This window comes from Borostomias antarcticus, assembly GCF_949987555.1.
Source record: "Borostomias antarcticus genome assembly, chromosome: 12".
Taxonomy (NCBI): Eukaryota; Metazoa; Chordata; class Actinopteri; order Stomiiformes; family Stomiidae; genus Borostomias; species Borostomias antarcticus.
The window spans coordinates 5,881,982-5,909,640 of NC_140245.1; the positions used below are offsets into that span (position 1 = coordinate 5,881,982).

The window sequence follows — 27,659 nt, forward strand, 5'->3', positions numbered from 1 at the left end:
TTAAACAAAGTAGTGTATGTTGAAGTATTTTTTTTCCCCCAACTATGGTATCGAACTAGGCATCCAGGATTGTGGAATTTCACAATAGGTATTGCCTACTGTCTGGTATTTTGTGACTCCCCTAATGGACAGATATATCAATGTATGAGTTGAATGTCAGTTTAAAAATCCTATGAAAATCTCAATTTTAATAAAATCATTTTTTTGCATGAAACAGCAGTAGAGAGAGAGAGAGCGGAGATAGCAGCCGAGAGAGAGTGGAGGGACGCAGCAGCAACCAAGAGAGAGAGAGAGTGTGGAGGGACGCAGCAGCAGCAGAAGTCGAGAGAGAGTGGAGGGACGCAGCTGCAGGCAGGATGTGATACACTAAGAACATTGTATTGGTATTATTCAATTTCATAAATATAAGAATATTTAAGAGGTTTAACCTCTCGTCCCCAGCAAAAATTGTGTATGCAGGCTACACTGTTATATGGTCCCTACCAATGTTGAAACCAAACCTACGCCCTTGCGCAGAAGCCTAATATTTCACATGGAACGGTAAAGCTTTGCCCGTGGTATAGACTATAGTCAATCAGATTGCGAGGGCGGAACTAACCCGTTGTATAATTAGGCCTATTTATTATTCATATAGCCTAGCGAGTACATAATCCATCCAGACCTTTATCTATCCCATCCCATCTTAATTGTATAGCCTATTTATAGAAAGGGTACTTGTTGTGTTTTGCCTTAATTTGTACAATTTTAATTTTTGTAAATTTGGAATCTTGAATCATGTCAGCCCTTGTTGAAAGTGTGTTTCAATAACTGGATAACAAAATAAAGAGGTGACTAAATTGGTCTCCACAGATGGAGGCAAAGACCATTTAGAGTCCATCCCTATATCTAATACAGTAGGCTACCTGTCATTTGTGGTTAAATTGTATAATTTATGAATCCAATTATGCTCCTTGGGCTGACATTGTACAAGTGCCCATTCTGAATTTGGTTCTCTCTGATTTCCAAGTATTCCTGGTGTCCACTATAGGCCTACACGTTGTTTCCCCACACTGCAAGCATTAAATATCATAGCTATATGACATTATACTGAGCAAACTGTCAAACTGGAAAACCACAACCTGACAACGTATTATGCACATACTTTTTAGTACTGGTTACTCTTCAATGGCAAACTAACAAAAAAAAACAAAAAAAAAAGTGCAGAATGTTCTAGTATCTTTTAAATTCTTGTTGCATCTCCATGACGGCATCATTCTAAATGGTTGGAGGGATTCCACACTATTATAGGCGTGTTGGAAATCGTTCATTACCACAAAGTTAATGCTTCATGCTTTGTTCATTGTTTCCAGAGGATTAAAGGAGTGATAGTCACGTGGTTATGCTAAGGACGCCATCTAGTGTCAGTTTTTATCATTACAGATCAATCCAGACTGGCTAACAAAGAACTATGAAAGAGTAAGAAATACAAGATATTTATCCTGATGTCCCAGTGTGCCTTTAAGCCCTCTCTGAGGTTGGTCCCTATTCCCAGCCCTTTGGTATAGGGTTGGCTCTCATTATGTCACTCTTTTAATTACAACAGCCATCCTAGTTCTTTGGCCACTTTATATATATCATTATCCCATTGATCAGAATTATCGCCTCCAGTTGATATATTAAAATAAGTTGCAAGGAGAGCACATTTTAAAATGGCTTTAGAAATATGTAATGTATGGGTAACCCTTTTAATTAGCGCTTTGTCCTATAGTGTGAGGGAATAGTATATGTATTGTACTCATTTTCTTTCATATTCAAATTGGCTTTGTGTGGTGTGTCTTATCGCACGTCAGGAATGTAAACAAAGTGTGTTATTGTTGCAACAAAAATTAGATAACGACACAAAGGCTTATTCCCCTTTCAAATTTATATTTTATATAGACATTTCAATGTATTTATTCAATACACACTCTCCCACCCTTATTGCCCCCCTTTTCCCGAGCATTCATACTTACACATCCTCTGGAACAGAGAAGTGAAAATGATAGTAATAAATAATCTCTCACACCATGTGAACCACCTGTGTGTAATACATGTATAGTGCTTTCCGTCACTGTGCAACGCAAGTGCTTTGCCAAAGCCTTTCTCAAGAGCTCATAGCTTATATAATACCTGTAACATGTTCACGATATGTAACTCACAGGTGGTTCAGAAGGTGCTAGCTTCACCACCTCTTCACCTCTTTCTGATTACGGCTACACAGAAGTCCTCTTCATAGGCTACTGAGCAAAGGAAATACACACAATAACAATTTAAGTGAATAAGACTGTCCCATAAACTCTTTCTGCTTTATTGTATGTGACCGACACCCTATGGTCAGGAAACTCTAAGAACAATGAAGTCTGAGATTTGGGGGGAATCCTGGACTATGAGACCTTTTCCATTCATAGCAGATGGTGAATTTGCCAAATTAAACTGCATACAGTTACGTAACACAGTGATTCTTTGCTCAAAAGATGAGGTACAGTAATACATAGTATAGTAAAACAGAGTATACCTCGGGAACTTGATTTGTTGTCTGGCACGGCCTCTAGTCCAACCCCCTCCTCAGGGTAGCTCATTCTTGCTGATAGTTCAGCCCAGTTAAATTACAAGATAAAGCTAACCATGAGGAATTTGGGGCTCTACAGTGGGAATGGTCTAGTCAACTCTTTCTGGGTCTTCTAAAACATGTTTGTATGTGACTTACAACAAAAAGGACAGTTGAGGGACAGTCTTACCAAATTACATAGAGTATGTTTCTTTGCTTGGGACACCAGTGAGCCATTTAAACTTTGACAAAAATAAAACCTCTCTAACATATCCACACATCATTTAACCTGCTCATTTTGTCCAATATTATAAAACACTATTAAGAGGCCCTAATTGGTTTGTTTACAATTTACCCATATTATCCCTTTGTCCCTTCCGCCAAAATGACCCTTGCTTAAGATCCAGTAATATGAACAGAGAATTTCACACAAAGCAGGATCGATGAGTTGGCCAGCTCACTTTTAAGTTTCTATACCCTTTGCAGATGGAAGGAACAAAAAAAATAAAAATAAAATAAAACTATTATAGTTGACACCTCAACACTTCCAACAACAACTCAGTAATTGTGTTTTTCACATTCCAGAAACCAAAGAGCTATATGTGATTGATTTTCAAAGTTAGCTGGCTAACCCAGTAATTCTGCTTTCTGGAACACATCTCCTGTTGAGCCTGCGTCAAAAAGCAGTAATATGTACGGATCAGTTTACCATCCCCATTCACCCAGTATCCAACCCCAACATAAATCCCCAACATGCGTTAGGCTACAGTGGGAGTTAACAGAAAAATATAAAAAGGGACTTTTTATATAACCCAACTAGAGCATAATTATCCCAAAAACTCCATATTTAATATCTTAATTCCCACTTTAACAAGAATCCACGTTCAAAATCATTCAGATAAGAAATCGTAATACAGTATGTTATGAAAAGTGCTAATAACATTGCTTTAGACATGTATGGAAACTTTCTACTAGACATGTCATCAAGCGGGAACCGAATGGCTTTTTGGCAACAGTTCGAAGCCATTTGGATGAAAATTACAATTTTTGATTTTGACCATGGTTCAAACAATATTCCACCCCAAAACCAACCCGTTTTCCCCAATCCAACAAACAAGCAACCGCTACACACACTCACACGTGCACGCAAGCAAGCACACTATCAAGTCTTTTTTTGTCATAAGGGGACCTCCCGAAGCCTTTTGTGAAGGTACTGCTTCACCTCCTCTATACCGTTCAGCTTCTCCAGCTCGTGATAGGGCAGCTGTGGGAGAGAAGAGGGCAAAAGGGAAGAAGAGATGGAAGAAGACATTTCATTTAATATGAACAATGATGTGATGTCTACAAGTTATTCATTGACATCAATATCTAAAGGTATGGTGGTTAAGGGAAGTTGTGGTGGTGACTGACTGATAAATTGTCTGGAATTTGGTTTTGTGGAGGTTTTGAAGGGTATAGCTAGAATCGTAGGTCTCTGGAATGGAGGAATTCCACTAAATGTATCCAGATACTGTCCAAAAGACTGGAATACAGTCTACATATGTACAGTATTCAGGGCTGGTGTTTACTGGTGAGAGGGCAGGGAAATTATTCTCTGGGAAGGTCTGAGGTTATGAGCATTAGGCAGTGCAAAGGACCTTCAATCTTTGGAGAACAGTCTTTGTTGCTAGTCTAGAGTCAGGATCTCTCTGCTGTGCACAGTGTATCAAAATGATAAATATATTACATTTACATTAGTCATTTAGCAGATGGTTTATCCAAAGCGACTTACAATAAGTGCATTTCACATAAGTAGTCAAGTGTACTTGACTACTTATCCCCTTCCTAAACAAGCAGCTAAGAACATAATCTAGGGCTAAAGTAAAAGTGCAGACCTGCAGAAGAACAGACAGCTGTTGTTTGCGTCCTTTTTGATGCTGAAAACATCACATCATATGAATCAAGAACTTTCTCAACAGTTTGGACCCACCTGTAGGATGACATATCCTAGTAGGTGTAGGTGCCGATCTCTCATGGCCCGTGAGCCAACCAGAACGTCAGAGTTGTGGCAGTAATGCCACTTATCATTCACAGACATGATGACCCTGCCGAGAGATAACACATCCATTAAGAAATGGCTTTAATTCTTTATTCAATGATTCAGTTCAGCCTTCAGAGGTCTTCAGCTGGATTTCAAAAGACATCTACTATAAGTGGAACCACTCTGTAAAGATACATGAAACATTACTCTAAGAGACAGATTAAACGTAAGGAGGATCTAACTGACAGCACTGTGTGTAAAATTACCAGCAAACTTTTGTTAATGGGCGGTAAAGCACAACTGACCTCTTGAACGGTCTCTTCTCTCTAGCTGGCCTCTCCTGGTCGGGCCCGTCAGCAGGATGCACCTGTAGTGGTGAGGTGGGCCCTACTTCCCGGTCCCCACCTTCTGTATATGCCCCGTCATAGAAGGCCGGCAGCTCACAATCTGGCCCCTGGCTCCCTGGAATGACCGTCCGAGTCTCCTCCTCGTCATCCAGTATCTTCCCTATGGAGCACTGGAAGAGGGAAGCTGGAGTAGAGGGTCTTCCGGTTCCAGAAGCCCCCGTCTGTGCTAAGCCATCAGAGGGTGGGCTGCTGAGTGTGGAGCTATCCTGGCTCTCCAGGGAGTGCACCTTGGCCAGGCTGGAGTAATAGTCGGCCGTAGGCACGTAGTAGGGGTGGTAGTCCAAAGGCCCGCCATTAGCACCCACCCTTGAGGCAGATGTGGCTGGGGCTTCCACAGCAGGGCGCATGTGGCTGGACAGGAAGGCCACCGACTCGCACCCTCCGCCCAGAACGTCGGTCACTGGACGCTTGTCACACGACTCGTCTAATGGGGCGAAGCGAGAGAACTTCTGGAGGTGGAAGTCGGAGGTGAGGGCCGCCACTGAGGCGGTTCCCTCTGGGGCTTTGGGGGCACAACTAATGACGGAGAGACAGGCAGCAGAGACCACCCCCAAGGAGGCCGCAGACGGCCTAATCGGGAGAACCCGTCCAGAGCCATCAATCCACAGCAGAAAGTCTACAGAGGAAAAAGCAGGAAATGGGTTTACATATCTAATAGGTTTACTAGAATCATGTACTGATTAAGGTTTTGATAATTGATTATGAGGTTAAAGGAGTAGTTCGGAGGCGGAGCGATACTTATCTAGGAATGTAGTGCCAGTGTTTACATTCCTAGGTAATGTGAAATGCAGCGTACTTTCACAGAGAAAATAGATCCCCACAAAGTAAAGGATCAAACGATAGTTTGACTTCAAAAATTATAGCATAAACACTCAAATTAACCCCAACAGACTGTACTCATATTTTATTTGAATTGCTTTGAGTCCACTGTGGAGTGTTTAAAGGCGTAGTTTGGTATTTAGCATCATAAACCCTGTTATAAGGCTACTTACGATCAAATACAATGGTCCATTTAAAAAAGACTTTGGACTCTTGGAGATATTAGTGCTCATTGCTCAAGTCACAACCAAGTACACGACGGATCTCTATGGGTATATGTAGTACCGTTGTCATTCGGAGCACAGCGATTCAATGTAATATTTATTGTGTCTGGCAGCAAAGAGAGATGCTAGACCGGGTTAGGTGGGCGGGAACAGGTTGGGTGCCGCCAGGATTTTGGGGGTACTAATGGCCAGGATTCGAAAACCAGTTTGAAGCTGGAAGTGTCCCAGACCCATAGAGATCTGCAGCATGCAGTAATGTAATTTGCATAGCTAACGTAGTCAACGGGGACAGACTAGCTGATGCCAAAGGCCAAAAGCCCCATTACTAGAAACTGTTGCATTGTCACTTGCTTGGTAGCTCTGTAGTCGTTTGTTGCTGGCCAGCAACTCTCTGTTGGCACCACAAGAGGGCAGTAGTCCCTCCACCCAAATCTAAAGTTATCACTTGCCTAGACCAAATGAACACTGTTAGAGCAATCAACAATTATATTTTTTCAGGCGAGAAAGTAACCATGTAGATTCCCAATATGTGGTCAGTTTCAAAATAACAGCTGTTAACTTTCAGAGTTCACTGGCAGGGTCTGCCAGCCTGTCCAGTCGAGTATGCTTGCATCAAACACCATGAGTTGTTTGATCACGCATGCAGTACTACTGCTATTGTTTTGGCCGATTATTCTTTTCCCAACTCCCAAGATAGAGCTAGCAAAGCAGACTGGTATGTGAAGAGGCAAATCCTTGATGCATCCCATCATGTCTTTAGCCAACTGCTTTAGCCACTGACCGCTACCGTTATGGAAGCTGCTGCTAGTTGTGCTTGTGAGCTAACTGGCTATCCCGGTCTTATTGTGTCGGATTAACAAACACAGGGGTAGGAAGAGCTGGCTGGACATCTGCAACTAATGTTACGATGATTCCTGTAACGTTAGCTGTTTTGCTGCTAATGTGAGTTTGAGTAGAGTTGGCATAGCTAGCTGGTTTCATCCTAATAACCAGTCCTGAAGAGAAACAAGCCGGCATCGGCCCATAAGCCAGGCTGGACTTGTTCTAGTTTCTTGCAGCTTGTTGCTGAATCATTGACATGTTTTTAGCTTGATCATTGTCTCAGTCATCATCCCAAAGGTCTGTGTGGCAGGTTATACCTGTATTATTCCTCCAAAGGTCAGACCTGAATAACTATTTCTGTATCTCCAAATTTCCATTCCTGGCTAAAATGTTAAAATCCCTGATTAATGATTAGCTAAGATCCTTTTAAGATCTTTTAACTGCCAACTGTATCTTAAATGTTCATTGGTTGGGTTTCAAATGATGTGATAAACTATGTATAAAAAGAGTGATTGTGCCGGCCTCCTCGTTGGCTTTACACATGCAACCTTTAGTAGATCAGCCCCACTGTGTTATAGGGTACATCATACCTGTGTAATATCCCGGGGCTAACACTTCATCTTGTTTGTAGGCATGCTCTCCCACCAACTGTCGCAAGGCTTCTGCAACAAGACCCTTGTAACTGAAACACACACATTAACAAACACTGATGACAAAGTCAAACTATTCCCTTGAAAATACTCAGATTCAGAGCTCTATAATAGGTATTTATATATTGACATTGAGGTGGGATTTCAGCATAAGATATATAATACGTTTCAGTACCCAGTGCAACAACATGCTTTTAAAGAAACCAAATACACAACTACAGTACCAGATAACAGCTGCTACACTAACAGTACAGTACCTGTACTTGCGGTTGACCTCGTCTGCGGTCAAGGCGTGGTCAAACATCAGCACCTTGTGTGTGTCTTGTAGTCGCGGTCCAGTGTATTCTCGATACTCCAACTCCACTGCTGCATCCAGCAGGGACAGGTAGCGGCGAACGATCAAGGCATAAGGGCTGTCTGCAAAGGAGAGAGGGGTAATACTACACAGTGCCTATAGAAAGTCTTTAGCAACGCCTGGATTTAAATTAAATTTTTGTGGGGGGGGGGGGGGGGGGGGGGGCGCACACATACAGCACCGGACAATGTGCCCGTTCATCTTTACAAAATTGTTCAGGTTCAGTCAAGTTGCACAGGGAGCGCTGATGGATAGCGATCTTCAAGTCATGCCACAGATTTTCGATTGGATTGAGGTCGGAGCTCTGACTTGATCACTTAAGCTCTGGTCGGAGTTCTTGACTTGGTCACCTTGTTGTTCCTTAGACACTCCAGTCCCTTCTGTGCCAGGTAATCCAGTTTGGAGGCATGTTCTGATCTAGGCAAAGGTCTTGGTGGTGCCATACACCTTCAATTACAATTTGTATTGTATTGTGCATGTATATTTGTATCACGTTGTATGGTTTGCCTATAGCGAAAAGTCCAAGAGTGCCAGCGAGTCCGGGGCCTACAAGTACTCCTAGCCTGGCCAGGTACTCTGGGTACTAGTTGTGCATTTGAGCCCTAGATCCAAACATTTTGTCAGTCAGGTCACTTAGTCATTTCTAAAGTCTAACGCCTCAATTGCACTGACTCCGGTTGCAGTGTGTTCCAGGTACCGTATGGCAGCCGGAGCCTGGAACTGCTGACTGAGCCCTACTTAAAGGTACAGAACAAAAGTAGTGATATAGATTCTTTCTGTTCCCTCTGAATAAGTATATATCTTATCTGATTATCCATACTCACTGGTGACGTTGCTGATGAAGGCAGTGGAGAAAACCCTGTGCAGAACCAGGCCGGGGAAGTGGCCCAGCTGGAACAGAGACATGAGGATGTTGACAGTGGCCAAAGGCGAACTCTGGGCTTTCAGTTCAAGCACCACCTCCAGCTTGGAGAAGAACTGCGCCTCGCTGGACGGCCGGTAGCTCATCCGGCTAAAGGGGAACACCAGTTTCTGGATCACCTGGGAGGAAAGTTCAATGATTGTTTAGATGGTCAGGAAGTGTGGTGTAGTGATAACTCACTTGCCAATTGATTGCTCTGCTAAACTCTGCCCAGGAACCATGAAGTCGAGTATTTTATTGAAAAAGTGTGCATATACAGCAGGGGGCAGTGTTATATAGGGGGCATTTGTATTCCTATAGGCTAAGGTGCTTACATTTATCAGATTTTTCAAATTCTCAGGCTGCGTTGTCCAAGAAACATGGGTTTACCACTAGGAGCGAAGCTCCCCTATGTGGCAGGACTCCATAAAACAAACTGAGCTGCGGAAGCTGCTGGCTTGCTCGCTTTAACAGCTGCTGTTGTTTGACAGTGACCAAAACCTCTGATGTGGCTCAGCAGGCTAGCCAATGAATTAATTTCAGTGCCCCCATCTACTACCCAGCTAAGTTGGGTAACTACATGATAGCAGCTTCTGTACTGGCTTTGGTTCTTTGCCGTTTGCGCACTGTGATGCTCATGTAGCTGTAAAGGAAATTGTCCCTCAGGGACATAATTTACTGTAGAAGATTCTGTCAGCTGGTGTTGTTGATACGAGTATGCTGTGATGATGCCCAATACTTCTGGATAAGGGCATGCTTTAACTTAAGGGTTCATTAATGTATGAATGTGAATGTTGGTGGTGGTCGGAGGGGCCGTAGGCGCTGATTGGCAGCCACGCTTCTGTCAGTCTGCCCCAGGGCAGCTGTGGCTACAGATGTAGCTTACCACCACCGGTATGACTGTGTCTGAATGAATACTGGACTCTGTAAAGCGCTCTGGGTATCATGAAGGGCGCTATATAAATCCAACTTGATTGATTGATTGGAAGAGAACCATATTATCATGAACTCACAGTTAGGAAGCATCATTGACACATTTTTAATGGAGAAATGTAAACACTCTCATAGCTTCTCGTGAGGAATTTATCGATCATTATGGCAAAGGTGCATTATTATAAACACACTTGGGGAAAACACAGCAATAATTCAGTGGTGAAATACACTTGTTTTAGTCTGTAAAACAAGTGTTACATCAGTTTTGTGTCGGGTTAGAATTGCATAAGAATTACAGGATTTTTATTAAAGGATTAACATGGTGGTTCAATAAAACACTTTCCAGGTATCTTTAGGCAACAACAAAACACATGTGTTTAACTATTTCAGAATTCATCCATACAAATTCTTTTAAAACATGTTTTTAGAGGTCTGAATCTGCCACTCAAAAAGTTCACTCACTCAAAACTGGGCGTGATTCATAACAACTGATTGACAGTTCTCTGAGCAAATGACCAACTGGAATCATTATGATTGACAGGCGTGTGCACCGTTACCATAGCTACCACCGCTCCGAGCTAAACAACACAAGAGCTAGATCGCGCAACAGCCAGATCAATAGCCATTTTTCTAGCTGCTAACCAGGGGCATTTACAAAGTCCTTAATATTATATTAACCCCCAAACATTATAAAGATACACGCTACCTAACAGGCCGTATCCTCGAATTTGCATTAGGCCAATTTGGGAAAAGTACGATAAAAGTATAACGACGACACGTCTCCCCCGCGACAGAGGAAAAGCACCCTGCAGCCGGCCACGCAAGCTTGGAGGCTTGGGCTATTAGACTAGCTTTCAGCCAGCTACGAACAGTATAGACAGTCAAATAATTGCAACTGTGGGTCTTACCAGAAGACAGATCATTTGCGCTGTGAAACCGACATAAAATCCGCATTGTTCACCAGTCTAACGTTATTTATCTTAGTAGGTGTCCAACAAAGCCAGTTGAACACTGAAACGTTACTGTTCTGGGAACATCTGTCAGTTGTGGTGATATAAAGGAATTGAGTGGAATACCACCGCAATAACTGATTATTAGTCAGATCAATTCAATCATTATAGCTTGTTTCATATACAAAGGCAACACATTGTGCGCTTTACAGAAAGGGGGAGAGGATGTAGCCTACATGTAGCCTACTTATCCTACCCCGAATTATGTGGGAGACTGCATGCGTTTGGAGAGATAGCGGGCCGTGCACCACGACTCCGTGAGCGCAGCGGTCAAGGGGTATAGCCTACTCCGGAGTCTGGAGACTAACAGGTCATGCAGTCAATAGATCTCGTTTTGAATGTTATTGTAATGCCCTCTGGTTCTAATAGAATATATCTACTGGAGCTGTTTAATCCCAAAATGCGCAATGCTTCCTGAAGTTGGGTCGGATCGAGGTGCTGGGATGATCAACATTATGTGGAGCAGATGCCACAGTGATGATAAGGTTTACACAACTTTCAGAATGTTTTGCAGAATTACAATTATTTAGAGTTGTAAATTATGAAAGGAACATAATAACTTGACTTAATATCTTCACCTCCACCCACCCTGAAATGTAGTCATCATTTTAGCACAATAGCCTCTATATGCGCATCACAACGCTGCAATACAAGACCTTAGGACAAACGATTCAGTACACAGCAGGTGTGTTTGATCAAGTTCAAATGTGAGAATAAATAAATGACAAAAACCCGCACGGGTACTGTAGGACTACGTCTTTATTTTCCGAGGTAATTGTTGCGCATACAACATGACATTAAATTAAGACAGGCTACTTTCTCATAAAACAGGGCGGTGTTGTAACATTTATAATATCATTAGGTGACATTGGCTGCAACCTGTCTTCCAGGACCTGCACACCTCCAGAGCCCTGAAGGGACCTGGACCTCCCGAGTCCCAGTATTGGAAATGTAGTGATCTGGCTACAAGAAAAGGGGACAAATTATAAAAGCGATTAGTAATAGCATCGATATTTTGCATATGCAAAACAGCATAAATTACAACAATAGGCTATTTATCAGTAAGTCTAAATTATATCGAATTAAGTTTGAGCGAGAGATAATCGGGGGGTTCCTGTGGAGACAAACTGACTTATATCCACCTTTGACTTCGTAACTTTGCCTATTGTATTGGCCTATACAACAAAGCACGATCACAACAGTTATGGTAGGCTATCGCTTCGGAAACCTTACAGCACAGTTTGCACCTGGTGCAAGTAGATTTGATGCCAGGGAAGAGTACAGCATGGTGCGCTGTGTTTCTGCCAGGGAAGAGTACAGTATGGTGCGCTGTGTTTCTCCCATTGCACTGGAGGGCTAACATTACCAAAAGCAAATGCATTAGCTAACGTTAGCATGCTATGATAATTAACACAGCTAGCTGACATTCCAAACATTAGGCTAGCTAACGTCAACATGCTGGATAAAGACAGATAGCTAGCTGGATCAGACAGCTTTTTAAAAACTGTTGCCAATTACAGCTAACGTTATGGTTCGTTTATCTACCATTAGCTAGGTTGGCTACTAATCAGACACGATCATGGTAAAAACTTCCCAATTTGTATGACAACCACAAATACAATTAGGCCTATAAAATGTACAAATTATATTAAAATAAGAGGTGGTCATCATTGAGACTGCAACTATTCAATTGTTCTCAAGATGAGAAAAGGTTCAGAACTACCTTACCGTGTTCGATAGATGGTGAAACGGCGCAGACAGGTTTCAGTTGGAGGCGGTGCAGGGGAGTGGAGGAGGGTTTTTCAAACTTTAGGGTGACGTCAACAATGGGAAAAACGTCACGAATTCGGAGTATTTTTACCCCGAGTCAAATTGGACTGAAAATGTTACGCTTCCAGTTTCTCAAAAACGACAAAACGGATATATTTAATGTTTTTATTGTGTTTCTTCAATGTCCTATTGTGCAAATAGCACGTTCAAAATCACCATGTTAATCCTTTAAGAATTACGGGACACTACTACACAAATGTATGATTTACTGGCAATATTGCACAACTATCCAATTCCAAACCAATTTAAAAGGAACAAATGTCACCTTGGTGTCCAGGTATTCACCCTTCTTGACCAGGAAATCGGCGATGGTGTCAAGAAGGCGTGTCTCTCTTAACCGATGGCGGGCAATATATTTTGCAATAAGAGCCATGGTGTATGGTGTGATGCTGTCCACCTTTTTAGGAAGCTCCTCTGTTGGGGGTTAAGAGAGTTAAGTTGTTAAGATGTTATCATTGTTAACCAATATTACTTCAGCTTTTGGTTTATTTGTACAAAAATGTGTGCTATTGAAGGCTTTCTTGATGATGGCTGTTATCAATAAACAAGTTTATTTTATTTTTTATTTAAACCTTTATTTAGACTCGAAAAATCTCTGAGGTTTCCCTCATTTCCAGAGATGACGAATGTCAGATGATAAGTGTTCTTATCTAAGTTGCTTTGGATAAAAGCTTAAGCTAAATTACTAAAATGTCAATCTCAATGTTATCTATGTAAAGACATACTTTGAAACTCATGTCCTTATAATTAGATGCAACTGGGATTTAAAGACAGGATTTTCGTAAGACTTTAATATCTAAGGTGCAATGATAAATCGAGAGGGATCAGTGAATGAGCTACTGTAATTAAAACTTCATTCTGTAGCTTTAATGTCAATGTTCAAGAACCACATTTACCTCCATGGATCATTATCAACCTGTTATGAGCCATGGAGAAGAATGACTATTCATCTACTTTTGCTGCGTGAAGAGGAGAATTAAACATACCGGCCAAGCTGCTGATAAACCTCTCCTGTCTGTTCTGGTAGAAGAGGTGGGAGCTGAAGATGAGCTCCAGGCTCTTGTTGTTGGCCTCGCGAGCGCAAGCTGCCAGCATCTCGTCCAGCAGCGCCATCTCCTGGTCGCGGACTCCGCTCACATTGGCCAGTGTGTGCTTGACAAGCCGCAGGATCTTGCTATAAGATAAAGAGGACAATATGGAAATTTTGCTTGTCACTTTAATAAAATATTTTTAACTTTACTTAAGCAGGGAGTCCCTTTGAGAGAGATCTATTACGCAAAGGGGACCTGTATACAAAACACACACAAATAAGTAGTAAATAACATAAAATGACAAATGTACTGGGACAGTTCAATCCATTAAAAACAAGCCAATTAAGGTTGAAAGGGCCTCCAAGCTGTAGACTAGACTGTCTGTGAAAAGTGCTATGAATAGCAATAATAGAAGTGCAACAGCATTTCATAGTGAATCTAAACCTTATCAGAATGATTTAGAAAAGCAACCGTTTCTACAGCACAGTGATGTTTTCTTAACCCCACCGGTTGACTAGCAGCTGCTCTGGGTTAGGATGCACGTTCCCGGCACTGGCGCCCCCGGTGGCGGCATCCTGCGGTTGCAGGGAGTGCCACTTGAGGCGGTAGTAGGAGAGCAGGAGGAAGAGCGTCTGCGGGTGGCGCTCGCGCTCCAGGTTCTTCTCCAGGCCCGTCAGGCAGGCCTCGGTGAGCGGATGCTGGCTGCTGGGGTGAAGCTTCATGCTGGAACTGAACACCATGGACACGTCCTTCTGGTTGAACTGGCCGAGGCGGGTCTGGGACTCTGCCTCCAGCACCTGTACCACTCTGCAGTCGTTGTGGAGACCTAGCGGTAGTAGAGAAGTAGCAGATATTCATAATCTGGTTGGCAACAAGCAGATAATACTTGGTCCCATTTTTTTCTCAAATCAATGTACTATTAGCAATGAAACAATAAAAATAATAGGATATCAAATACAGATGTAATGTATTATGAGATGTCACACAGAAAACTGCACTCGCACTATGACGTGTTAGGAGAGGGAGAAAATCTTCCCCTTTAAGTGTCTGTTTTCAGTGCTTGCGTAGCAAATCACATTATGCCTGCAGGGACTGACAGGAGCAGGTTGTTATTTGAAAACTTTTTTTTTTTTTTATATCTCTGGTGGGTGTCGCCTTGCTTGTTTCAGTTCTGAGTCTGCCTCGTAGAACATCAACTGCGGCCCGATTGTCCAGGGAAAGTCCCAGTCCCAAACTGCTTTGGCCCAGTAAATTCAGCCGTTCAGTTTGGCATTTCTTTTTCACCTTAAAAAACGGATGAAATGTCAGTCTTTGTAGTAGTAAAAAAAATAAAAAATAAAAAAAATATGAAAACCTTCCTCTGTTTGGATGGTCAGCTGTTCTAACAGGCCATGCGATGAGAAATCTGCACTAATTTTCAAATTGGAGCGCCAATATTAAAAAGCTGATTAGAAACATGACTAGCAGTGACTGGTAGCTTTTCCTGACTGGTGAATTTGAGGCAGCAATTTGTTTTCTGTACCTACCTAGACACTGTTACCAGCGCTACCCTATTCAGAACACTTATCTTATAGGGATGGGCATCTAGAGATGCACGTCTACATCTATTTAAGTGTAAACAAATCAAACAGCAGCCTTTGAAAGGATAACTGCCAGCATTTTCAAACCAAGGCTCTATTTCTTACATCTGGCATGATATAAATAGACACAAATTCCTTTGGTTGAGTTAGTATCAAGCAAGGGCATATTTTTGATTTGAGCTTTGGTAGGGACGCTTAAGCAACGTTTGGTAGGGACGTTCAGATCTGATTATACTCATGTTCTTTAACCTCCTGAGCTGATGATCATGTCTTTGGCCCATATGTGCACTTGCTGCATCCAAATTGATACAACTGATAGTTGTATATACTAAACATTACATGTCTGGTTAGTTTACTAAAGTTATGCAATTCAGTGGGCGAGTGAGCCTCGTCATGGCTCAAATCTTGCCACGTTTGCAATGGTAGGCAAGTCGTTGCCGTTAATACGGGATTGTCCTGTATTGAAAAATAAAATTCACTTTCAATACTGAATCAATACAAGACCTAGTAGAGAAGTAGATCTGTTAAGCGTTTGTGTACCAAATTATTGCTAGGGAGAATTCAGTAGTCTCTAAATATTGGTCGGGATATGTCCCGGGCGTCCCCGGTTAATTTTACACCCATGGCATCGAATAGGGGTGTGACAAGATATCATACCACGAGATATCATGCCACGAGATATCGCAATATAAAAATGTGACAATATTCATCAGAGAGAAAAAAATCTCTTTAAAAAAAAAAAAAAGGAACTTACAGCATTGTTTTGCATTTTGCATTTTTTGAATAAAATACAATTTTTCAAATTTTGAATATATTCATGATTCAAGTTGTTAAAAATATTATCAACTGTGACATTGTACACCAGCTCCAATAATCACCCAAAGATGTCCTTTTAGAATCTAATAATCACTGTAGTATTTTAGCATTTTTAACCAAGCAGAGAAAGTAGCAACTATGCTATGCTAGTGTACAACCCCCCCCGTCTGACAATATTTTCAAATTCTATAGATGTATTTTTCATTAAAATAAATTAGAAACAAACAATATTTGTTATTATACATCATTGGCAAGTTAGCTAGCCAGCTTGCAAACAAATATAATAATGAAGTTATTTTAAACAACCAGACTTATACACAACCCCCTAAAGCTGGACAGCCTATACCACTGCCTATTCCCCTTTATCCTTCCATCAAGAGAACATCTTTTGGTTAAAACATGTACCTGGCTAACCTGGCTAATCTCGCCAAGTGCTGGCAAGCTGCTTGGCTACTCCTACTATACTACTACAACTACTTTGTGACCCCATGCACTGTAGTGGTCAAATCCAGCCATGACATAGTTGGACACATCTTTATGAGCTAGCCATACTCGGTATCTCTGATCTACTCCTGTATGAACATCTCAGTTTCAAAACGGACAGGTGTTGTTGTGAGCTGGCTATTATATTACAGTTACTCTGTTGGATTGTATTGGCCTGAGCATGCACTGGAGCCGTGGAGCAGTTTCTACAGAATCTAAGAAAATTTTCTGTACCCATCAACATCATGCCAAAAAAGTTAGAAATAAGGCTAAAATACACCAGAATTATCCTTTAAAGGGGTAATGACATATAGGTATGGAAACCAAAAAACGAATAAAATGACTTACACCAAAACATACTTAATGTGAAACAGGTCTCTGATTACAATCTCTGTGAGTTGAGATCATTACACATCACTTAGAAATAGTGCAAAATACTTTACAAGCGACACACCTGTAGAAATCTGGTAAAAAGGGTGTTTTCACACTAGGGGTTTTATTCCGAAATTGGTCGCGTTTCACTCGTATTACGATTCATTTTGGCATGTGTGAACATAGAAATTGCGACCGGTTCCGCAACAAACCAACCGCGACGAGCCCACCTGGAGAGGGTGGTCTCGTCTCAATTCAAGCGTTCTCCCTTACGATTCAGTTGTGGTCTGAAAGCATCTGGCCCTCAAAACGAAAGCTAGCCGGAAACCAACTCCTACGCTATCGCAAACATTGCCGTACATGAGGACTCACTACTGTCGCAACACACAACACTGGCCGAGCAGAATGTCTCCTGTCTAGATTTCTGCACACTGCATAATACGCACTTATACTTATGTAGGTTTTATTCGCCATTCGAAAATAGATCCGCGTCCGTCACATATTATTTTCCTACCTAAACCACACATAGGTTCCTGCCCGTTACAACAACTCTGTATTTTGCATGTACAGTATGTACACCTGAAAGTACCATAACCTACCCGTGACAAATGTATAGCCTTCTATTCTTCTATTGAAAATAAACATCCCGTGAGCCCCTCTATTCTGACCAATCAGAAGGCTGTCTGCAAGCGAAGCGTGTTGGAGGCGTGTTCAGAACTGATCTGTCTCGATTGGGTATTCTGCCGTGGGAACACAAACTGGAACTAAGGACAGTTGCAGCATTGTATCAATTTTGTTCCGATTCCCCTTGAATCGGAACGAAAAATAGGTTTGAAAACACCCTAATACGGTTCAGAATGTTGATGTTGGCCCAGCTGTTTGAAATGTGTTTGACTTAGGGCATTGCAGATGCACACTGAAGAAGTGCAGTCACGATGGGGTTCAGGGTGTACCCAGTATAAATCTAATGTATCTTTCCCTTCCCCAGTTTGGGGCCAATAGAAATTATTTAGTACACTTCAGATCAACTGCTCAAAGAAAGAAAATTCAGATTGAACAATGGCAACCTCCATGCTAGGACCCATAGTGCAGACTCACCAAGAGCAGCTACCGCATAGAGACAGTTGACTATGCTGAAGTTGTCAAACTTGGCACAATCGTTGACAATGGCGTCACACAGAGTCTGGAAATCCTGGTGCTCCAGGATATGTCGTCCCTCGTTCTCCGTCACTCCACCCCCTCCTCCTCCTCCATTCCCACTACCCCCTCCAGGAGAAGAGGACGCAAGGACTCTTTGTGGGCCACCTCCACCCTCAGTCCCTCCTACAGTCTGCAGCAGCTGGCCGATCTTCTGCAGTGCTATGGGGTAGTGGTTGTGGGAGATTTTGCCCGGATTCTGGGTCACCCAGCGCAGCACCTCGTCTGGGCGCCGTGAGCGCTCAATCAGCCGCTTCATGGTGAAAAAGGTGTCGTAGCTCATCTTCTCATGAATGAAGTTCCACGTCTTTTTCTTGCCGCCGCCGCCACTGTTGACGGCGCCAACGCCTGCGCTGGCATAGTGGTGCAAGTGGGCGTGCTGCTGGAAGTGTGGATGAGGGGGCAGCGGGGGAGGGGGGGGCGGTGGGGCCAGGTGCGGAGGCTGCGCGTGCGGGTGGTAATGATGCGGATGGTGGCTGTGGATATGGGGCCCCCGGTGAGCGTCGGACCGGCCCTGGTAGAGGGGCCCGAAGTTGGGAGGCGGAGCAGCCGCATGGAGATGATGGGGATGGTGGTGAGGAGGTATGTGGTGATGATGAAGGTGGTGGTGGTGGTGATGGTGGTTCTCCAGGAGCGGAAGCCCCCCTCCAGCCAGGCCCGGGCGGCGACCTGGCTTACCCCCGCCTCCTCCTCCTCCTCCTGCTCCTCCTGCTGCTGCGCTGTACAGGCGGGTGGCGTACATGCCAGTGAGGGAGAGAGAGAGGGCGCTGGGGTAGCGAGCGGGTCGCAGGCAGAGGAGGGCGAGGGGTGGGAGGATGCTGCAGCTCAGGAGGCGCAGGCTGGAAGGCAGCAACAGCATAGTACACCGGCTAGTCCACCTTTGAGATGCAGCACATTACACCTGCGGAGAGGAGACAGAAGAAAAAGAGAGATGTTGGGGAGGAAATGGAACGTGGAAATACCTTGTTTTTCTCAAATGAATAGACTCGTCCACTTATAACTAAGGCTGGGGTGACTCACTGCAACATCATTGATTACGGAAATACAGAGATTTGCAAAACATGTCGCAATGAAGTAAGATGGCTGCAGCTGGTCTATTTATTTAGGCTATATTAGGGCTGCACAATTAATCGTGAATTAATCAAAATCAGCGTGTAGCAGAGAGAATGACGACAATGAAGAACAGTGTAGAACTGGAGATAGTCTGCACATTTAAGTCAAGCCAAACCAACCTCACCCCAAATACATTGCAGTAAAAAGGCGGTCAAATAGGGTCCTTCATCCTAGCCTGCCGTCGCCATCCTGATCATGTGAGCTCACATTTGGTTACACTCTGCTGATCAGTCTGGACATCCACCCCTTCAAAGTGATTTCCACTTGACCCGATATTGGTTGGCCAACCACAACCGTTTATCTATCTATCGGGTTTGATAAAACAACTTCCCCTTGATATGATGACTAACCTATGTGTTGTTGCTTTGATTGGTTGTAGGTCTTTCCAATTGCATCCAGAGGCATTTTGGTCTGCGACCATCGATCAATGCCCCTTGGAAATAGAAAATAAACCCAGGATTTCCCAGACCCTTCGCATTTTTGCGAATTGGGTCTGACAAAGCCAGGCTACCTCCGTCCCATTAGGACAGTTAATACAAGCAGTACCCATGGCTTCACTATAGCCCCAGCCCACCATGAAGGGGTTTCTCACACTATAAAGAAAAGAACACTGTCCAAATAGGCAGACTGTGCATTCACCTCGAATACAATAACAGGAAGAATGCTCCCATTAGCTTTGAATGCCACCAGAATAGTAAATCCCACCATCATGCGGTCACAGTTGGTGCTCAAAAAGCAACCCCAATAGCTTCACAACTCACAAGTTCCTGGACAAAACAAAAAAAGTTTTGCACTGCCTGCAAATTATGGTATGGCACTGCGGAGCCATGAGACAAAATGGGGATCTATTTCAGCTTTTGAAATTCAATGTCAAGGACGATGCTGGTCTCTCTATTTGACTATACCGTTGTCATGACTATAACGCTTCTCCAGTGCAAAATTAGATGTTGCAATTGTTAGACTGTGTCGGGGACCAAAACTGTATTGCTGGGAACAAACGTACCCCACGCCATACTCCCATTTTCTCTCCCCTCAACTCCCATCGGCCACTCCCAACCTTGCCAGTCACTGCGCCAGGCCCCTAGCCCCCCTCCACGACGCCATCGGATTCCCCCTCTGTCTCCCCAGCCTGATAAAGGCACAGCACATCCAGTTACTTGTTTACAAAATACAGCAAGCTCCAACTGATATGTACTGGATCTAGGCTGCACCCTAATGGTACTCATGACTCTTTCCAGTACAAGCCGGTGCCCAATGTGCTGGTATCTTCCTCAATTCCTGTCTTGATAGGTAATAGAAAAACAATGGTGAATCTGCTAAGTAACAGGAAACAACTCAGCCGGTACTGCAAATCTATCAAATTTAGCATCCATTCCTCATCAGCAACAAACTATCCTAGAAAACTGTGCAGATAATATTTTAAGCACACAAAATTTAGCTTTATTAAATGTCAGGTCTCTAGCAAGAAAGACATTTTTTATCAATGATTTTATTATCAAGCACAATCTTGATTTCATAACTTGGTTAGACCAAGGTAACAGTGCAGCTGTTATCGAGTCAATCGAGCCATCCAGACCTCTCAGGTCGTCTGGCACAGGCCTGCTTTCTGTCCCCAGAAACAAAACATGGAGAAGCAGCGTTCAGTTTTTATGCTCCACATATCTGGACAAACTTCCAGAAAACTGCAAGTCTGCTGCAACTCTCAGTTATTTTAAATCAAGACTGAAGACTTTTCTTTTTCCGTTGCCTTTTATTAAATCAAATAATTATTTAATTTGTACACTGCACTAACTTATTCTTGTATTTTATCTTTCCTGCATTTTGTTTCAAATGTCATTTTATAATGTTTTTTTGCATTTCGTTTTATGTCCTTATGCTTTTAATGTTTCATGTAAAGCACTTTGACCTGCCTTGTTGCTCAAAGGTGCTACACAAATAAACTTGCTTTGCCAGAAGTATTGCACTATCCATCCAGTCTCTACCAGTTTTGCAGTGCCCAGTCATTACAGATGGCACTCACGATGTCTAACAGAGTAAGATTCTATATGCTATAGATATGTGGACCATGACTGGCACTACAGGAGGTTTTTGTTGGATTGTGGTCTCGGGCACTACTGTGAATGTCCTCGAGGCTAAATATTCTATAATGCTATAATATTATATGTCTGGTTTAAGAGGTCAGATATACAGGCTATATAACAGGATCCTCTCTCTTAAGCACCTATTGTATTTGGATTTTGCTACTCGTGAATGCAATTATTGTAAGTCGCTTTGGATAAAAGCGTCAACTAAATTACTAATATCTATCAACAGTCCCATGGTGACTTGCAGTGGGTCCATGAGCTAGGGACATTTAGCAAACAGTCTGGAAAATTCAAAGGCCATATTTTCAGCAGTACTTATCAGCAGGTTCAGAAGGACCATCGACATTACTCAGACCACTGAGCACAACTACTGTAAGTGGACAGTGCAGGAAAAGCCATCAGAGCAGGCAGTGCTGTTTCAGTATGAAAGTGTTTTTTTTTAGCATGGAGATGAGATCAAATGGATCTAACAGGACTGAGGGTAAATGTACTGTGAGAATGAGGTAAAACTGTGCTTGGACTTCTTTTGGCATTAAAAGTGATTGAGGAGCTGGGGAGTCTGAACAAGTCCCTGCAAAAATGGACTGAAACTATTACAGGAATGAGAAGTGTTATAGTGTTGAATCCACTCTACAAGGCAAAAGGAATGAGGAAAGCTTTCAGGAGGTTTTTAAGCGGCGCAACTGCTTCTGTGTGTGACGTGTGTCCGTCTGTGTGTGTTTTCGTTCATAGCAGAGAGATTTACACCAATCAACCAGCAGAGGGCAGTGGAGATTGCTCATAAACCTTAAGCAATGATGCTTCACCACCTGGGTGTGATTTTTTCAAAGCATTGGCAACGGTCAACTCCCTTGAGATTGAGCCCATTCAGATTCCTCAACCAAAGACAGTCACCAAAGCGATACACTGGTGGGATGAGCCAGTACACTCCAAAGTCACCGGAGGAGCATTACAAAACAGAGTTCTACAAAATGCTAGATAGTGTAGATGTTCAGTTTAAGGAGAGGTTCAACCAATTAGGGATGTGTGCATATAGTTGTTTATCTGACTATACAGCGCAGCTTCTGCTAGTCGTTTAGGGAATACTAGTTGGCTAAACTAAATATAATATGTGATTTAAAACAAACAAAAAATAATAATTAAAGTCACCTCCCTCACAGTAGCCTACTTAGGGGTAGGGTAGGGTTATTGTCACACTATGCACCTTGCAGGTGGGCAATAACCCAAAGTGAGCATGTGAATTGGAGTTTAGTCATATGCATGTTCCCATTATGACTCCTGACCTAGTTATGTTAATAGGGCTACGAGAGTGAGAGTGAGAGTGAGAGTGAGAGGTTCTAATTAGGGATGCACAATAAATATCGGACAGATAATCGGACCGATATCAGGAATTATGACGTCCTACAGAAATCCAATAACGTTAAGAATTATCCAATAAAGAAAAATCTGATAATATATATATATATATATATATATTTACATACATACATATATATATATAAATAAAAGTTCCGATAATAAAGTGGGATTGCGTAGCTTGCCAGTACTGTATAGTATGATTAGGAAGGTCTGTTTGATTTCTTTCTAGGCTCCGCCCGGTTTGTCTGTACTATGATGTGGATGGATTGGGAAGAGGAGAAGTTTTTTTCTTTTGAGACAAATCAGGCGTTGCCTTTCTCCTGCCTGTGTCGTAAATGGCCTGTCATAAACTTCCCCTGCAGAGAAGCTCGGTGTAAATAAACACTTTACTAAGGCTAATGTTTACATTTGCTATTCATTTGAAAGAGTGAGTTTTGTTTCCATTACTTTATGGAGCACAACAACCTAGCATCTGCACTGAATTGTTTATCTGCTAAGAAGAGTGATTCACTAGTTCATTCACTGTTCAGGGAAATAGAGGACTCGGACCAGTTTATTTGAAAGAAAAAAAAAAAAATATTTGCAGAGACAGAACTGTTCTTGGTTTTTGTTTTGTTGTTAGGAGTGATGATATTTGGTTAGGACAAAGCTACTGTTTGTTAAATCCACCTTTGTTTACCCGTCTTTCTTACCTCCAGGTGTGCAAAAACTACAGGTGAATCTAAATTTTAAAATGAATAAATATAAATATATTATTGGTTATCGGTATCGGTCTTGAGAAGCAGGAAGTTATCGGTATTGGAATCAGCTTGAAAAAAAATATATTGTGCATCTCTAGTTCCAATCCTTACCACAGTGTTATAGTAGTATATAATGGCGCAGCTATGATCATCATCATACAAACTAAATCAAAGAGCTTGTGAGGAGAACGGGTAGTTTCAGTGGAGCGCAGAGCGTGTTTTCAAAAAGTCGGAGCACTCCAATTTCGCTCCGATCAGACAGAATGTCAACTCATTCACTGCCGAGATCAAGAATCGGTCAACTTCGGTGGAGTGGGTGGATTCGAATGTCTGGACCCAGTCTAGCTCAGACCACAAGTTTGAAGCATGCCCGATCATTTCTGTCAGTGAAACAAGCGCATGCATTCATTTACAGCTGCATGAGGCTCTACGAGAAATAATGACAGCAATCAGAATTGAGAATTCATCCAAGCCATGCTATAATTACTGCCTGACAGTCTGTGAATTTGAATTTCGTTAGTAGAAAATACTTTAACGAATAACCTAAGGATGTTTTATTAGCCTACTTAAAAAAAAAAAAAAATTAGCCTAGGCATACACGGAATCTACCTGCCATCGAGCTCCACAGAGCTACTATCATGTAAAGCATACATTTGATTTAATTTCATTTTATTTTAAACTTGACATGCATTGTAGGCAATAATAGCCGATGAAGTGTTAAGGGTTGCTTGGAGGAGACAGCGTTGGATGTCAGTCAGAATATGAATGAAATGTATTCATAGCCAGGTCTATAGTAGGCCTATGATTTCTATGGCCTAAGTCTACTATCTGAATTAAATGCATAGTTAATGACCTCTGTGTGTGAGAGATGTATGGTGTCTTTGATAGGCTAATATCAATGCTCTAATTTTAGCCTAGTTAAATATTACAGGCTATTAGGCTAGCCTACTCTTCAATTAAACAAAATAAATCACATTTAGATATTTGCCAAGTAATAAACTGTAAAGACAGGCTGGAGTACTGCTCTGGGGAGAGCGAAGAGAGTAACCCTGCGCAACGAATGCAAATTGACTCCCGCCGAGTGGTTGTGAATCTCTGTTTTAGACTAATCGTATCTCAGCTGAGTGGTTGTGGATCTCTGTTTTAGACTAGTCGTATCTCAGCTGAGTGGTTGGGAATCTCTGTTTTAGACTAGTCGTATAGTCAGCTGAATGGTTGTGAATCTCTGTTTTAGACTAGTCGTATCTTAGCTGAGTGGTTGGGAATCTCTGTTTTAGACTAATCGTGTAGTCGGTTGAGTTGTTGGGAATCTCTGTTTTAGACTAGTCGTGTAGTCGGTTGAGTTGTTGGGAATCTCTGTTTTAGACTAGTCGTATAGTCGGTTGAGTGGTTGGGAATCTCTGTTTTAGACTAGTCGTATAGTCGGTTGAGTGGTTGGGAATCTCTGTTTTAGACTAGTCGTATAGTCGGTTGAGTGGTTGGGAATCTCCATTTTAGACTAGCCTACTCGTATAGTCGGTTGCAAAACCACCGTCTAGTCGTCAGTGAAAATACTCCCTGCGCACATCCCTCATTTAGATAGTCTTGCAGAAGCTGGAGGAAACTCCACTGACTGGAGAAGTGAATGACATTGTTGATCAGTACCCAGAACTGAGCAGGGAGAATCTTAAAGTCCAACTAGTCATGTCTTGGGTCTAAAAACACTTTCGAAACTCGTGCTGAAGCGGCTAATATCATGACAAGAATGGCAGTTGCAGTGAAAGGCCTGTTTGATCAAGTTGAAACCCTCGTCAGGCTGCTTTTAGTCAGTCTCATCAGCTGAGCCTGAAAGAGGTTTCAGGCCTCTCAGGTGACTGAAAACATGTCTCAGATTAACAATGACACAAGTGAGACTGAACAATGTTGCTGTGTCCACCAGGGCAAAATGTACAATACTGATGTAAAACAAATACTCAACAGTTCATTCTGTTAAAGACAGGCATACAAGATGTGTTGGCTCTTTCAAATAGGAGCAAGGCAGTGGACACTGAGCCGTTTGTATTTAGGGTGTGGATAGTTAGTCTTTTTTTATTTTTTGTTTAGATGTAAACTCAATTTCATTAAAGGTAAGAGTATCTGCCTTAAAACATGTCCTTCAATGTTCCATTCAACTGACAGATATGAATAAAGAATATTTAGTGTGTTGTGTGATTACAGTAGTTGGTTAGTGGTTAGGTTATTTGGACTACAATACAGTACCAGGTTATGTACTGTATGAGTGATGTTGACGATTGCACTATGGCAGCAGTAAAGTTAATAAGTTATGAACATTTACTTAGAAGTTGTATCATGAAGTACAGAAAGCTAAACTGTAATGTTGTTAGTATAATCCATAGTTTGTAATTATTGTCCCAGGGACAGACAGAAAAAAGCTCCCCCTTTATTTGTGTGTTGGCTTGGCTACCATATCTATACATAAAATCTCTACATGATCACATGAAATTGCTGTCACATGCAAAAGCCTCAGGTTCCAGGGGCCCCTTTACGTCCCCACCAATGTGGTCTTTTTATGTCCCCACCAATGTGATATTCGCTTATGTGCGCCGTTTTCCAATGCTTCGTTATAGGGCGGATACAATGATGCAATATAACAGAGTCCTGACACAGGTCTACCGTTCCCCTTGCTTTAGTACCTCTTTTAATAAAAGTCATCACCACCTATCCTAACTTTCCTAGGTTAAGGATCTATTTTAAGTCTAAAACGCTTTGTGAATTACTTTTTACATGAAGGACCAACTTTTACAAGTCTTAGTTTAACGCCCATTTGTCTTAGAATTGACTCTAAATGTGACCATTTAGGAACAACTTTTAGCCGTAATTTATGAATACGGCCTCAGGTTAGCAGGCCATTTAACGTTACCAAGAGAAGAAGGTTTCATACTCACATGTTTGCTGTCAACCCAGCAGACCAGCGGGGTGCCCAGATAGGTGGGTGGCACGTTAGCAAACCCGGATTCTCGAATGTTGCCGTCCAGCTAGCTAACAAGTTACAGCCCAGCTACCTAGCTAACGTTGGCTAGTTCGTGGACTAGCTAGACTTATCGAATAAAGTCACTCATGTAACGTTAGCTAGCCCGGGTAAGGTAATGTTAGCTGTGTGTTCTAGCTGTGCCGAACGTTAAATATTTACACTGAGGCAGAGAGCTCACTAAAGTAATAAGGTGCCAGTTGTTAACCGTGATTGAATAGATTATGATAACGTTAACGTGAGTGCTAAGTGAACCTTGAGTTGTGCAGGCACCCACAGCATGAGTGGCGGTGTCCGCGACGAGCTGGCCAGGTAGCCTACTAGCCAGCTAACGTTAGCTACCAGAAATATGGCTGTCGTACTGGTAGTCAGCCAGCTAGCTAGCAGCTCATTCGGCTTAGCGAACTACGTTAGCTAGTAGGCTACTAGCTACAGTCATGCTCGTCGTACTCGTAGCCAATGCCAATAGAGCTAGCCAGCGAATAGCTATACTTCTAGCTAACGTTAGCTTGGAGAGCAATGAATCAAGTGCTGCTAGCTAGCTACTACTATCCTCCCTGCAAGCGGAGCATATCGCGACAAAATACAGTGTGATTTACGAATTGTCACTTATTAACGGAGTTGCATCCTCGATGAAGTCGATAGGATGTCGCGTTCGCATCCGAAGAGGTTAATTCTTAGTTATTAAATAGCGAACTAACTGCATATTCCCAAAACCAGAATGATTTGCCCCCGTCCTTTAGTCTTCCGCCCCGGTCTCCGCCATATTTGGGTACGTCCCAAAAAAATATTCCAATCTCCTTCACTCGTTCACTACCACTCATCTCCTACGGTCCTGGGAGGATGGGAGGACAACTACCGAGGGGAACAGAAAAGGATTGGGACGCATCGTCAAGTGAAGTCATTTTGTAGGCCAATATTTACGGTGGCCGATACATCCACAACAACGCGAAATTATCACAACACGAATATTTTTATGCAAACACAATGCATTATGAAAACACAAATATGAAGAGATCACAAAACAAAAAATACAAAAGCGGGAAGCATCTACATATTGGAAAAACAAATCCCTAAGATATAACAGAAAGATAATAAAATCCCCAAATAAGCAATCACAGCTATTTTGGAGACCCCAATATTTTCCTCCTGGGCACAGCTTCCCAAGTCAGAAAGTTCATGAAGTTCACTTTCACTTTTGCTTGTGTTTTTTGCATGCCATACTACCTGTTGTAGCTCAGGACTTCGAGTGGCCATCTGGGGATTGGAAAATTCCCAGTTCAATCCCGGTCCATGGTTCAATCCCAGCTCCCGTGATTTGAAGTGTCCTGAGCAAGACA

The 27,659-nt window shown here is 42.4% G+C and overlaps 1 protein-coding gene across 1 annotated transcript; it reads right to left on the reverse strand.

The window, feature by feature from the left end:
- Positions 1–1,979: 1,979 nt before the first annotated feature.
- Positions 1,980–27,044, reverse strand: fastk (Fas-activated serine/threonine kinase). The gene is made up of 11 exons (XM_084446876.1): positions 26,237–27,044; positions 17,918–18,917; positions 14,076–14,394; positions 13,524–13,711; positions 12,803–12,951; positions 8,688–8,904; positions 7,766–7,925; positions 7,449–7,540; positions 4,892–5,609; positions 4,536–4,650; positions 1,980–3,830 (listed from the first exon to the last, which is right to left on the reverse strand). The coding sequence occupies exons 2-11, from the start codon at positions 18,873–18,875 to the stop codon at positions 3,744–3,746; spliced, it is 3,003 nt and encodes a 1,000-aa protein (XP_084303002.1). The 5' UTR covers positions 18,876–18,917; positions 26,237–27,044; the 3' UTR covers positions 1,980–3,743.
- Positions 27,045–27,659: the final 615 nt, after the last annotated feature.